The sequence below is a fragment of the Cajanus cajan genome, chromosome 11 (genome assembly GCF_000230855.2).
Source record: "Cajanus cajan strain Asha chromosome 11, NIPB_CcT2T_4, whole genome shotgun sequence".
Classification (NCBI taxonomy): domain Eukaryota; kingdom Viridiplantae; phylum Streptophyta; class Magnoliopsida; order Fabales; family Fabaceae; genus Cajanus; species Cajanus cajan.
Genome location: NC_138527.1, coordinates 7,611,721 through 7,625,898, shown reverse-complemented (window position 1 = coordinate 7,625,898; position 14,178 = coordinate 7,611,721). Strand labels below are relative to the sequence as shown.

The window sequence follows — 14,178 nt, the reverse complement described above, 5'->3', positions numbered from 1 at the left end:
TTATTTGACTCAGGGCCTCCCATTCATTTATTTTATATACATGTGTTGAAAAGTTGGGGTTGCTTGTACGTAATTTGGAGTTGAGATTGCTTGTGTCTGCGCACGCTTCTGTTTCTATTGTTGCCTCTAAGATGTGTGTTGGTTGTCCCTTGGGGATGTGTGATAGGAAGTATAAGGTGAACTTGATCTGTTTGCCTTTAGTGGATATTAACATAATCTTAGGGATGGATTGGTTATCTACCAATCACATTCTTATAGACTGTGCCAATATGGAGTTGGTTTTTCCCTTAGAGGGAGGATGAATTGTTGATTTTAGCTAGCCAAGCTGAAGTGATGTTGAGAGATGGAGCAGAGTGTTGTACTCTATTTGCTGTTGTGAGTGTGGAAACTGAGAAGGTGATCAATAGGTAGGAGTTGTGAGGGAATTTCTGAAGGTGTTTTTGGATGAGGTGTTTGGGTTACCTCCTACTAGGGAGATTAAGATTAGTATTGATCTGGTCCTTGGTGTAGGACTAGTGTTGGTTACTCCCTATAGGATGGCCCCAACAGAGTTGGTTGAATTGAAGTGTCAGGTGGAAGAGTTGAAGGGAAAGATTGACTACTTCTCCTATGTTGGTGTTGCCTAATCCTAATGAGTCATTTGAGGTGTGTTGTGATGTTTCTCACCTAGGGTTGGGGTGTGTATTGATGTAGAATAGGAGAGTAGTTGCATATGCTTTAAGTCAATTGAAGAATCTTGAGAGGAATTACCCTACTCATGACTTAGAGTTGGCAGCAGTTGTTTTGCCTTAAAGGTATGGATGCACTATTTTCATAGTGCAGGATTTAATGTCTTTGGTGATTACAAGAGTTGAAGTACTTTCTTGATTAGAAGGAGTTGAACTTATGAGACAGAGACAGTGGATGGAATATTTTATAAGATTATGAATTTCAGTTGATGTATCACCCTAGGAAGGCCAATGTAGTGGCAGGCGCTTTGAGTAGGAAGTCCATCCACATGTCTAGTTTAGTGGTGAAGGAGTTGGAGCTGGTTGAGAAATTCAGAGATTTGAATCTGTATGTGGAGTTGGCTTAAGACCACATTAGTTGTGACATGATTACCATTGCTAGTGAGTTCTTGTAGCAAGTTGGTATGAAGTAGTTGTAAGATTCGAAAGTTGTGAAGGTTCTTAATTTGTTGGACACAAAGGAAGCAGTTGGCTATGAGATGGGTGAAGATGAGATTTGAGGTTTAAGGGCAGAATTTGCCTACCTTAAGATTCTAAGTATAGAGAGACATTGTTGAATATATGGCGGCCTGTCTGATCTGTCAGAGGGCTAAAGATGAGCACCAGAAGTCTAGTGGTTTGTTGTTAATGATGGAGATCCGGTAGTGGAAGTTGGATAGTATCACTATGGATTTCATTGATGGGTTGCCTAAGTCGACTAGGAATAGTGATGCTATTTGAGTTGTGATTGACAAATTGGCCAAGTGTGCACTTTTCTTGCTTGTTAATATCAGGTGGTCCTTGTATAAGTTGACATAGTGTATGTGAAGGAAATAGTACGATTGCACGGGGTGCCTTGTATTATTTCAGATAGGGATTCAATTTCCACTTCTAGACTTTTGGCGGAGTCTACACCAAGCCTTAGGCACGAGGTTGAGGTTGTGTTCTGCTTATCATCTACAGGCGGATGGTCAGTCAGAGAGGACAATTCAGTCCTTAGAGGTTTTGCTGAGAGCTTGTATGCTAGACCACTTGGAGAGTTGGGAGGAAGTCTTACTACTGGTAGAGTTCATGTATAACAATAACTTTCATGCTAGTATCGGGATTGCATCGTTTGAATTCCTGTATGGTAAGAGGTGTAGGACTCCTCTGTGTTGGTACCAAGATAGTGAATCAGTGGTTGTGGTGCCGGAGTTAGTCCTACAGACTACTGAGAAAGTTAAGTTTATTCAAGAGAGTATGAAGACTGCCCAGAGTAGATAGAAGTCATATGCTGATAAAAGGCGAAAGCCTTTGGAGTTTGCTGAGGGGGAACATGTGTGTCACGTTTCACAGTTGAGGAACTACATCAAAGACCCGAGTCAAGTGGTAGAGATAGATGAGGTACAATTTAGAGAGAACTTGACCTATAAGAAGAGACCGGTAGCTGTGGTTGATCACAAGTTGAAGAAGCTTTGTGGCAAGCCTATCAGCTTGGTGAAGATTCTTTGGGATGCAGCTACTGGTGAGGCTACCTGGGAGGTGGAGAGTCAGTTCAAGGAACAGTATCCATTTCTCTTTTCAGGTAAGCCTATTTTCGGGGACGAAAATTCCTATTTGTTGGGAGGTATTGTAACGTAAAAAAAAATGTGGCTGATTTAGTAGCCTAGAACGGGCCGTTCCCAATCTGGAGGGTGCTAGTTCATTTCAGTTAGTCGGTGCTCGTTCTGATCATGCAGCAAGTGATTCAGCTACTGTTTTGGTTTCAGTAGTAGCTATATAAAATGCACCAGTTGCTGCAATTGTGACCCTTAATGTTGGTGCAGCAGCTGTGTCAAATTTGGCTCTTGATCATGCAGTAGGTGACTCAGTTGCTAATTTTGTCCCAGTCCAGCCATGCTTAACGGTGCAGCCAGGGTCAGTCTTGGAGAATGCAGCTGCTATTGCTCCTGTGATCAAGGATGTTGGAGTAGCTGCTCATTTAGCAACTGCGAATTGTAATGCGGATGCAGCATTTGCTTCTGATATACAGAAATGTGTATCTGCACCAGTTGGGCCGAATGTAGCAGTTGCTATAACTTTTGGTTGTGCTGATGCATCAACTATTTTATCAGTTGCAGTCAGACATGTAGATGAGTCTCTAGCAGGCATGCCAACCTTGGAGGATTTATCCAACAACCAAAGTTGTAGGGTGGAAAAGGATCCATAGACTGATTCTGATTCCAGTGAGGATGGCCCTCCCCCACGCAATCCTTACTACGACCCCAATGCTCTGAAGTTCTGGAAGGTCAATGAGATTGTTGAAGCACAACAGAAATATAATGCCTATAAGCTGCGGTCTAGAACAAAGGCTGCCAAAAATTCTAAGCTCTCCTAAATTGTCTTTGGAGATTTAGGGGGTTTATGTATATAGTTTAGATGATACGGTTTTGACTATGCCACTTGTTTGGTATTGTTAGCATTACTTTTATAACTTTTATTTTCTTTTTCGTGGGTTTTGGTGTGGTCCCCCCACCTTGTACTTTTACCTTTCTTTTTAATTTTAGCCATTCTTGATGTAGAGCACATGATTGGTGCGTTGCGCGCTACTAACCTAGTTAAGAACCTCCTTCGCATAGTGATGCTATAACATATCTACCTTTTTTTTCAAAAAGAAAAGTACATGTAATAATTAAATAATTACACAAAAAAAAGATAATACACAATAAAAATGTAAATGGTAATAATGATAGTTAATATTGATATCTATTGACTGAGTCACTAATTATTATTTATAATGAATATGAATATGAGTTATATATATATATATATATATATATATATATATATATATATATATATATATTCATAAGTCAAAATAATTATGTTACTTATAATTATTAAAAAAAAACTCATCTATCTCTTCAAAATCGAAGATAATATTGAATGTTAATTAAAAAAAGTAGCCATTCATTATTTAGATCAATTGAAATTTTAGCTCAAAGTCCATTCAAATTGATTCCTTTTAATAAAACAAACAAGTATTATAAATAAAATAATAATAAAATCTGAGAAGACAAAATTGGCAACAGATGGTGATACTCAGTGTTTAAAAACCCGGATCGAACCGGTTGGTCGGATCAGGAACCGGTGGTCCAGCCGGTCCGAATTTTAAGTTGGATCGGTTATGCAGTCAACCCGTTTTAAATCGAATTGAACCGGTCAATTTTCCGGTTCAACCGGTGAAACGGTGGGTCAAACCGGTTCAACCAATTTTTTCTTTTTTTTTTTAAATTTTTTTTAAGGGACCAAAAATCACAAAAATAATAATGAAAATTGAATCTCTTAATTGAAGAACAAAGATTCTTATTAAATATAACAATGAATATTTGTTCTAATGTATTTGTTTATAATATATATAACTTAAATAACTTTTATAGTATATTATTAATATTAAATTATATATTTAATAATATAATATCTATGTAAATATTACATATATTATTTTGTGATATCAATTGCAAGCATATTATATATGTACATATTATTTGTATTTTTAATTTGTATTAATATACAGTTTAACATGTAATTTTTTATATATTTTTTTATAAAAAAAATAAAAATAATTTTAAATAAGATAGAAAATTTAAAATTTAAAATAAAATATGAATTTATTAAAATTTATAAGTATAAAATATATTTAATATGAATATTTTTTAATATAAATAAATAAAAATTAAGTCATGCAATTTAACTAGTGACCCACCGTTTCAATCTTTGATCCACTGAGTCAGTATCTTAACCGGATCGATAACCGGTCGGGTTTTTAAAACTACGGTTATACTGATAGAGCATCATTTGAGAGTGAGTAGAGTGAGTAGTGAGTAGAGTAAGCAACAGAAGAATGGGGAGCATGAGCATAAGCATAAGCAGCATCACCCCCACCAGCACCACCATCTGGTCCCCCCCAGCAAGAAGAACCACCTTCTCTACCCTTCTCCTCCCAAAACCCCATTCTCTAGCTCTCACCCCTCGCATTTCCAAATCCAACATTCCCAGATCCTCCCGCACTTCTTCCTCCTCCTCCACCCTCTCCCCCCTCAACCTCAAGTCACGCCTCCGCAACGGCGAAACCCTCTACGGCCTCTTCCTCCTCTCCTTCTCCCCCACCCTCGCAGAGATCGCCGCCCTCGCCGGCTACGACTTCGTGGTCGTCGACATGGAGCACGGCCCCGCCGCCACCGCCCACGCCCTCCCCTGCCTCCACGCCCTCGCCGCCGCCAACACCGCCGCCATCCTCCGCCTCCCGGACTCCTCCCCCACCTGGGCCAAGAAAGCCCTCGACCTGGGCCCCCAGGGCCTCATGTTCCCCATGATCGACACCCCCGAGTCCGCCCGCCTGGCCGTCTCCTCCTGCCGCTTCCCCCCCTCCGGGGTCCGCGGCGCCGCCCACCCCATCGTCCGCGCCTCCAAGTACGGCCTCGACGAGGGCTACCTCGGCAGCTACCTGGACGAGCTTCTGGTGATGTGCCAGGTGGAGTCCCAGGAGGGCGTGCGCAACGCGCGAGAGATCGCGGCCGTTGACGGCGTGGACTGCGTGCAGATGGGGCCCTTGGATCTCAGCGCCAGCTTGGGCTACCTGTGGGACCCCGGGAATAAGAGAGTCAAGGAGACTCTCTGGGAGGCCGAGAGGAAGGTCTTGGAGACCCGAAACCACGACGTTGCGCCTGCCGGTGGGGCCTACCTCGCCGGCTTCGCCACGCCCTACGACGGGCCCAGGGATATGAGGTCGCGTGGGTATCACATGGTCAGTGGCGCCGTCGATGTGGGGCTCTTTCGCAATGCGGCCCTCGAGGATGTCATGCGTTTCAAGATGGATGGTTCTGAGAGTGACCAGGGAGAGGATAAAGAGGGTGATGAGAAGTACTGGAGTGAATGAATTAATCCGAGAGGTTTTTTTTTTAATTAAATTTGGATTTTTTGTAAATCACGTGATGTAGTTCGTTGATGTGCTTTTAATCTTTTGAATGAAATCGACTCTTTGATCGCAAGATTTTGATTCTTATTTCTGCAACAAAATGCATGTTACGCATTAACTGCTTTCTTAATGCGTAATTACATGGAGAGGAGCATGAATTATGGGAATCTCAGCTCTCAACTTAGCTGTTATTCTGTCTCAATCTCATTCATAGCATTTTACTTACTTCTTTGTTTTTCATTTGGGTTCTTATGATGGCCATAAAAATTGCCTCTTGGACCCTTGTATGATTGTAGTTAGTAGATGCTCTGGTATTTTGTGTACTCTGTATCTCATTCTTGTTGTGATATTTATGGTTTAGTTTGGTTCATTTGTCATGGTCATTGAATTAGAAAGGACTAAAATATTTCAAAAATGCTGATGATGACGGTGTTGTGGCTTCTATTTTTCATGTGTATGCTTGTACTCCTAATAGTTTGGCTTGATTTGGTACACTGCTTGCATCTAATATGCCTCATTGAATGTGTGCCATATACGACACTACTAAGGTTTTAAATCATGGTGTGTGCAACTGCAGTATCATTGTTTTGGAGTTCTTTGCGATTGTATCGGACACATTCATTTACTGTAACATCAGAAACCACATGACTGCAACCAATTCAAGACCTTAGGCACTGCCAACTGAAAACATTTTAAAGGCTATTCCATGAATGATAGATAGTCTTGATCAATGGGATTGAATAGCATGGATTGGGTTGGCATGCAGATAAATGAATGAGAGCTTGTGATTATTGAATTATATACCACTTGATTACATAGAAAGCTAATTATTTGATCTCTTTAAGTATAAATTACGGGACTCTCAGCTTTCAACTTAGTGCTATTCTGTGTCACTCATAACATTGAATTTCCTATTTGACTGGGTTCTTCTGATAACAATAAAAATTCCCTCATGGACCCATATATGATTGTAATGCTTAGTTCTCTAGTTACCAGTGTTCTATGTTTTGTTAAAATATACATGTTGTTATGATATTTATGGTCTAATTTGGTTCATTTGACGTGGTGGTTGAGTAAAAAGGGGCCAAAATAATTTTAAGTTTTTGTGTTCTTGTGTTTTCCTTTTTCCCTTATACATGTTGCTATAAAGCGACGATGGTGTGTTCTGTGATTTCTCCTGTCATGGTTATACAGGTGCATCTCCACATACCTTAAATTGGAACTAGAAGAAATATGTCAGGTAATAGTTGATATCTTAGTGCATTATGTCTCGAGATGTGATATGGTATGGTAATTGATTGGTGGGGCTATCCATCTTCATGTATATTTTACTGCTGTGACTTATGTTTTGACCTTTATTGCTCTTCATAATGATTTTCTCCTTTCACATGACAGTTGAAACAATGGTAATTCATGTTTGGTTGCTTGAACCTTTAGAAAACACTCTTACCTTGCACTTGTAAAGACACCCGTCTGCTTTAATTTATTTCAATTGTTTTTCCGTTTGATCAAATACAGAGAAAATTCAAGGTTTGAAAAAATGAAAAATGCTAGCAATACACTCTTTGAACCCACTTTTTATCATTGTTTGCAACTTAATGAAAATCACAAAATTTTGTTGATCTAACTTATTATTTAATAAATCTTATTCACAATTTTATAATTTCTAATGAATTTTAACCATTAATAGAAATGTGTTTGAAGGAGTGTATTGCTAGTGCGAAATAGTTGAGTGGTAGTATTAATTAGTAGAAATGTCTCATGTTCAAAAATATAAGTTGAATTAAACACATATAGTCTAATGATTGGTAGAAGCCATAGACTACTTGTATTTTGCACACACACTTATATAGTCAAATCTTTAAGGGACTAAAACAAAAAGATTTGAAGTTGTTTACATCAGTTTTTTTTTTTTTTTAATCTATCGAAATTACAATAACAACACCAATTTAAACTTAAGATCATATGTATATTACTTCAATCTTCTATCACTAGGTAGACATTAACGGTTCCGGTTGGAAATCACCATTTAGGTCATGAAGGATTAAAAAGACAATCAATGAAGTAATTTCTTTATGCCTATTTGGTCCCTGTGAAGGGCAAAATTCATTTCATATATAAAGTATGAAAATGGTGGTATCCATCTTTCAAGGATTAATGTTATCAATTTAGCTCTTCAGGTGTAGAAAGACAGAAAGATAACGTTGAAGAATCGGTCATTTAATAGATTTACGTTTTTATTTTTTAAGCATACTTCCCTGAACTATAAAATGTTAGTTTTACATCTACCTAACTTCTAAGGATCAATGCGTTCCTACAAGCGACAGATGGCCAATAACACTATCTCTGGAGTCTGGACCATCCGCAGGAATGCCGAGGTGTTCACATTCCATATTTTATTTTATTTAGTTCATGCATTCTATATTTCTTATTTTATTTTATTTGGTCCATTCATTCTATACTCCTTTATGACATTCCAAAAAGCTTTTTTCCCTATACTAAGCTTCCAACTTCTTCAAGCTAGATATAACATTTTGTGGGATGATTTCAAGCTTTGAACAGTTAATCGAATGTAAAACCTGAAGTTGTCAGCTGCTTAATTTCATGGGGCTATTGTTCGATGTCAGAGTGCGAAATGCTTAGAGTTTTAAAATTGTTTGGATCTCATATTATGGCTGTCATTTAGCACACAGGTGGCCAGAAATTCTATAAACAGAGAAATTGAGGAAGGCAGGAATAGAAAACGAAATTGTCAAATCCAGTACTTTTAAGTCCAAGCATTGCTTTGAGGAAATTATCCGCAACTTTCAAAAGGTCCTTGTTAACGATTAAAAAACATCATAATCTAGTATTTTAGGAAGCTAACACATGTTTGTCACTGTAACCTGAAAAATTGGAAGTGCAACTGGCAAGTTGATTCTTATCTGGGTTATTAATATATTGATTGAGAACGTATGTTGGTGCTAAAATCTATTGAGAAGTAGAATGCAAGCTATTTTTTTTTTTAAAAAAAAAACTCTCATTTTAATACTTATTAGACTTAAATATGTTTTTAGTCCGTCAAATTTAGGATAAATTTATTTTTGGTCTCTCAAATCTAAAGTTGATATTTTTAGTTCCTGTAATTTAAAAAAAAAATCTTATTTTAGTCGTTATATTTAATTTTTATTAAGAAATTTGTCAAATATTATTACATAAAATTTACCTATTGGTGTATCTGTTAGTGAAACTATCACATTAAATCTAATAGATATTGCATAATCATCTTAATTTTCTATTTTTATATATGTTATTGGTGATTTGAAGGATTAAAACAAGATTTTTGAAAACTATAGGGACTAAAAATAACAGTTTTAAATTTGAGGGATCATAAATAAATTTGTGAGACCCCGCACGGACTTCTTCCTTTTCCCCAACTCTCTTTCTCTCAAACACTCACTCTCTTTGTCGTGGGTCTCCTTGTGCATTCTCTCTGATTTTGGTGGCTGTGGTGGTTTAGGTGCTGATCAAGTTTAGGCAGAGCTAGTTGAGCCATGTGGAGTTCTCTTCTTTTCAAGCTCCTTCTCCTCCATTTCTTCTCCTTCTTCATTGTCTTCTCACTGTCTCGAGGCTCGGAATTCTTCACCGAGGTAAGGGAAGCTAGGTTTTGCTGATCCTTCGTTGTAAATGAGTCCTAGAAGCTCATTAGATGCTTGTTGATGAATGATTCTTGGCTGAGATTGAAGAAAATTCGTTTTCGGGTTTTCGGGGTTTTGGGTAAAATTTGGGTTTTTGCTTGTTTGATGGTTGCATGTTGAAAATGAGGTGTTTTTCATGATGTTTGATGAAAATGTGGACTTTTGGATAGATTGCATGTTGGTTTTCTGGCTGATTTTGCAGGATTTGATGAACTTTTTGAAAGTTTGAGGGTTGCTGCTGAGCATCACACTAGCGCCGTTCTTCACGTCGGGCGCGTGACCCTCAAGGGGCTCCATTTAGGCAAGCCTGCCGGGCACAAAGGTGTCTGCGCCGAGCGAGCTAGAGAATGTGAGCCTCTGGATGGTCCACGCCGGGCGTGACTTGGACCGCGTCGGGCACAATATCAGTGAGTAACAGGTTTTTGGGTTACTGGCGTGGCGCCGGGTGCGACCATGTCGCGCTGGGCGTGGAGACTCCTTGGGAGTCTCTACCAAGGGGGCGCTGGGCGTAATTTGAATTGCGCTGGGCGTGAGACCTTGGGGAGGTCTCTGCCTTCCCCGGGCCGAGCACGGGTTTAAGCACGCCGGGCGCATGAGACTCCTTAGAGTCTCTGCCTAGGTTTACGCCGGGCAGATTTTGAGCCTTGAGCTCTCTGGCTGGTTTGCGTTGGGCATGGGTACTCTTGCGCTGGGCGCGCTAGCCCCTGGTGCTCTCTGGTTGTGCTGCGCCGGGCGCGACCATGAGTGCGCTGGGCGCGGAGGTGATGTTTAGCTATATGCTGTTAGATGTTGTGAAATGCTGATAAATGTTGTTTTATGCTGAGCTGAGCTATTATTGATGAATATTGGGAGTTGAACGATAATATATTGTTGTATTGTGAATTATTAATGCTGAATTATGATGTGTGAACTGTGTTGTATGCTGTTAATGTTGTAAGATGTGTTGTGCTGTATGCTGATATAAACTGTTGTAGGCCGTAAGGCTGAGCTGTTGTAGGCCGTAAGGCTGAGTTGTTGTAGGATATCTCCGAGCTGATATGCGTGACAATGCATTGTGTGTTTATTGCCGTTTATGTTGTATAGTTGATGAGTCGTATGCTGATAATGTGTTGATAGCTGTAGCTGTTTATTATTCATGTATTTTTATATATATGTACCTTGATTCTTTTCACTAGCTTACCCTTTGTTGTTTCATGTGTTTGGACTGCGATGATCATATGTTATATGGGAGCAGAGCAAGGCTAGGTTGGTGAGTTGAGGCAAGTCTGCAGCTGGTAGATAGAGCTGGTTCTTTTTGATGTTTTGTTGTTTTAGTTACCTAGTGTGGCATTGTTGGATGAAATTTGTATACTCTGATGTTAACCCCAGAATGGACCTTGTGTATATATTCTAGTTCTTTATATATATATACTTGTTCTTTCTATGTGGTGTTGTGGTGTTGAGTTGTGTGTAGTGACCAGCTGGGTCGTTACACTTTAGTGGTATCAGAGCAGGTTGAGTCTAGTGGACACTCTATGTGGGTGGTTCCTTTAGGCTTTTGTTGTGTTGAGCTGTGTGTTGTGTTGTTTTGCTGTGTTGTTTTGTTATGCTGTTGATTGTTATTTGGTTTAGTTATTGTATACTGAAGATGATGTTACTTTTGTAGACAATGACTAGAACCAATGAGCAGATAGCCCGTGCCATGGAGATGATGGCTATGGCTATGCAGTAGCAAAATGCTTATTTTGCTCGGATGAACACTGATAGAGCTGCGGCTGGTGCAGCAAGGCCCGTGGGGTCACAGGAGAGTCAGGATCTAGCTAAGTTCCGGAAATGCCATCCTCCACAGTTCAAGGGAGATGCAGACCCAGAGGTAGCGGACCACTAGATCTATGAGCTGGAGAAGATCTTCATAGTGTTGGGATGTTCTCAAGAGAGGAGGCTGGCATATGCTGTCTACATGCTGGTAGGAGAGGCTGAGCATTGGTGGAGGGATACTCACCATATGCTTACTGCTAGAGGAGTAGTTGTTGACTGGGAGTGTTTCAGGAGGGTGTTCCTGGAGAAGTACTTCCCGGAGAGTGTGAGACATGCCAAGGAGGCTAACTTCATGCGGTTGCACCAGGGCGGGCTGTCTGTATCTGAGTATGCAATGAGATTCGAGCACCTGGCTCGTTTCTATTCGCAAGCTATATCTGAGGCCTGGAAATGTAGGAAATTTGTTGAGGGCTTGAGACAAGAGCTGAAGAGGGTGGTGGTGCCTATGGCCATCACCGAGTTTCTGGCCTTAGTGGAGAAGGCGAAGGTTGTTGAGCGGTTGGAAGGTGGCAACCGTGTGATGAAGACTGCTGAGGGACCAGCTGGGTCTAAGAGAGGAGAAAATCAGAGGAAGCCATATGATAGACCTCAATCACAGTAGGGGGGTCCTGTCATTAGGCAACCTACTAAGGCTGCTAGAGGAGGGAGACAGGGTGGAGGTGCCACTCTTAGATGCTATAGGTGTGTTGGGCCCTATTTTGTCAAGGATTGTCCACACACAGAGAGTCGGTATTTCAGGTGCCACCAGATGGGTCATGAGTCGACCAATTGTCCCACCAGAAACAGACCAGAGAGGGGTGCTCAGAGGAGTGATGTGTAGAGAGGCGATGCTCAGAGGGGTGATAGACCCACTATTGCTGGCAGAGTATTCGCCTTGACTGGGGCTGAGGCTTCGACTTCTTCTGACCATGTGAAGTGGAAGGGTAAAGCTGCCGGTAAGGATGTGATGTTTTTGTTTGATTCTGGAGCTTCCCACTCCTTTATTTCCTATGCTTGTGCTACTATGCTGGATGTGTCGGTGTGTGATTTGGGGTTGAGACTGCTAGTGTCGACGCCTGCTTCTGCTTCGATAGTTGCTTCTGAGTTGTGTGTTGGCTGTCCTGTTGTTGTGAATGGGAAGAAGTATAAGGTGAACTTGATCTGTTTACCTTTGGTGGATATTGACATAATCTTAGGGATGGATTGGTTGTATGCCAATCGCATCCTTATAGATTGTGCCAATAGGCGGTTGATCTTTCCTCAGGAGGAGGATGAGTTGTTGATTTCGGCTGGTCAAGCTGAATCATTGCTGAGGGATAGAGTAGAGTGATGTCTTCTGCTTGCTGCCATGAGTGTGGAGACCGAAAAGGTTATAGTTGAGATTGACGTGGTGAGAGATTTTGCTGAGGTGTTCCCTGATGAGGTGCCTGGGTTGCCTCCTGCTAGGGAGATGGAGTTTAGCATTGACTTGGTTCCAGGTGCGGAGCCAGTGTCGGTGGCTCCCTATAGGATGGCTCTTGCTGAGTTGGTTGAGCTGAAAGGTCAGTTGGAGGATCTATTGGAGAAGCAGTTGGTGCGGCCGAGTGTTTCACCGTGGAGTGCTCCTGTGTTGTTGGTGAAGAAGAAAGATGGAGGTAGTCGACTGTGTGTTGATTACCGACAGTTGAACAAGTTGACCATTAAGAACAAATATCCACTTCTCCGGATAAATGACTTGATGGATCAACTGAAGGGAGCATCGGTTTTCTCGAAGATTGACTTGAGGTCAGGTTATCACCAGATCAGGGTGAAGGAGGGTGACATACCAAAGGCTGCTTTCAAGACTAGGTATGATCACTATGAGTACGTTGTGATGCCGTTTGGTGTGACCAACGCCCCGGCTGTGTTCATGGATTACATGAACAGGATCTTCCGGCCCTTCTTGGATAAATTTGTGGTGGTGTTTATTGACGACATCCTGATTTATTCAAGGACCCCGGAGGAGCATGGAGAGCACTTGAGGTTGGTGCTGGAGATTTTGAAGGCAAAGCAGCTGTACGCTAAGCTTTCAAAATGTGAGTTCTGGTTGGATGAAGTGAAATTCTTGGGACACGTGATCTCAGCTGAAGGGATTGCTGTTGATTCGGCTAAGGTGAAGTCGGTGTTGTAGTGGCAACATCCAAGAACTGTCACTGATATCCGAAGTTTTGTGGGTTTAGCGGGTTACTATCGAAGGTTCATTAAGGGATTCTCCAAGATAGTAGCGCCTCTAACCCAGCTGACAAGGAAGGAGCAGTCGTTCATTTGGACAGATGCCTATGAGCAAAGTTTTGATGAGCTGAAAAGGAGGTTGACTACTTCTCCTGTGCTGGTGTTGCCCGACTCTGTGAACCTTTTGATGTGTATTGTGATGCTTCTCATTAGGGTCTGGGGTGCGGGCTGATGCAAAACAGGAAAGTGGTGGCATATGCTTCAAGGCAACTGAAGAATCATGAGAGGAATTATCCCACTCATGACTTGGAGTTAGTAGCTGTTGTGTTTGCCTTGTAGATATGGAGACATTATTTGTATGGTGCTCGATTCAGCTTCTTCAGTGATCACAAGAGTCTAAAGTACTTGTTTGATCAGAAGGAGATGAACATGAGACAGAGGCGGTGGATGGAGTTTCTGAAGGATTATGACTTCCAGTTGATGTATCATCCTGGTAAGGCCAATGTTGTGGAGGATGCGCTGAGTAGGAAATTCATCCACATGTCTAGTATGATGGTGAAAGAGCTGGAGCTGGTTGAGCAGTTCAGAGATCTGAACCTCTGTGTGGAGTTAGCTTAGGACCACATTAGTTGTGGAATGATTACCATAACTAGTGAGTTTTTGAGGCAGGTTGGACATAAATAGTTGCAAGATGTTGAGTTGGTGAAACTTCTTGGGTTGCTGGGTACCGAGAAGGCTGTTGGTTTTGAACTGGGCGAAGATGGAATCTTGAGGTTCAAGGGCAGAATTTGCATACCTCATGATGTTCAGTTGAAGAAAGCTGTGTTGGAGGAAGGCCACAAGAGCAGACTTAGCATACATCCTAGTATGACTAAGATGTACCAAGACCTCA

The 14,178-nt window shown here is 41.2% G+C and overlaps 2 protein-coding genes across 2 annotated transcripts; both read left to right on the top strand.

Moving 5' to 3' along the window:
• The first annotated feature begins 4,513 nt into the window (after window positions 1-4,513).
• On the top strand, window positions 4,514-5,716 carry LOC109793588 (uncharacterized). Its single transcript, XM_020353060.3, has one exon. It carries the CDS (start codon window positions 4,570-4,572, stop codon window positions 5,602-5,604), a length of 1,035 nt encoding a protein of 344 aa, XP_020208649.1. The 5' UTR covers window positions 4,514-4,569; the 3' UTR covers window positions 5,605-5,716.
• A 5,543-nt stretch (window positions 5,717-11,259) lies between these two features.
• On the top strand, window positions 11,260-12,426 carry LOC145953323 (uncharacterized). The gene is made up of 4 exons (XM_083067263.1): window positions 11,260-11,509; window positions 11,591-11,714; window positions 11,982-12,246; window positions 12,361-12,426. The coding sequence occupies exons 1-4, from the start codon at window positions 11,260-11,262 to the stop codon at window positions 12,424-12,426; spliced, it is 705 nt and encodes a 234-aa protein (XP_082923389.1).
• Window positions 12,427-14,178: the final 1,752 nt, after the last annotated feature.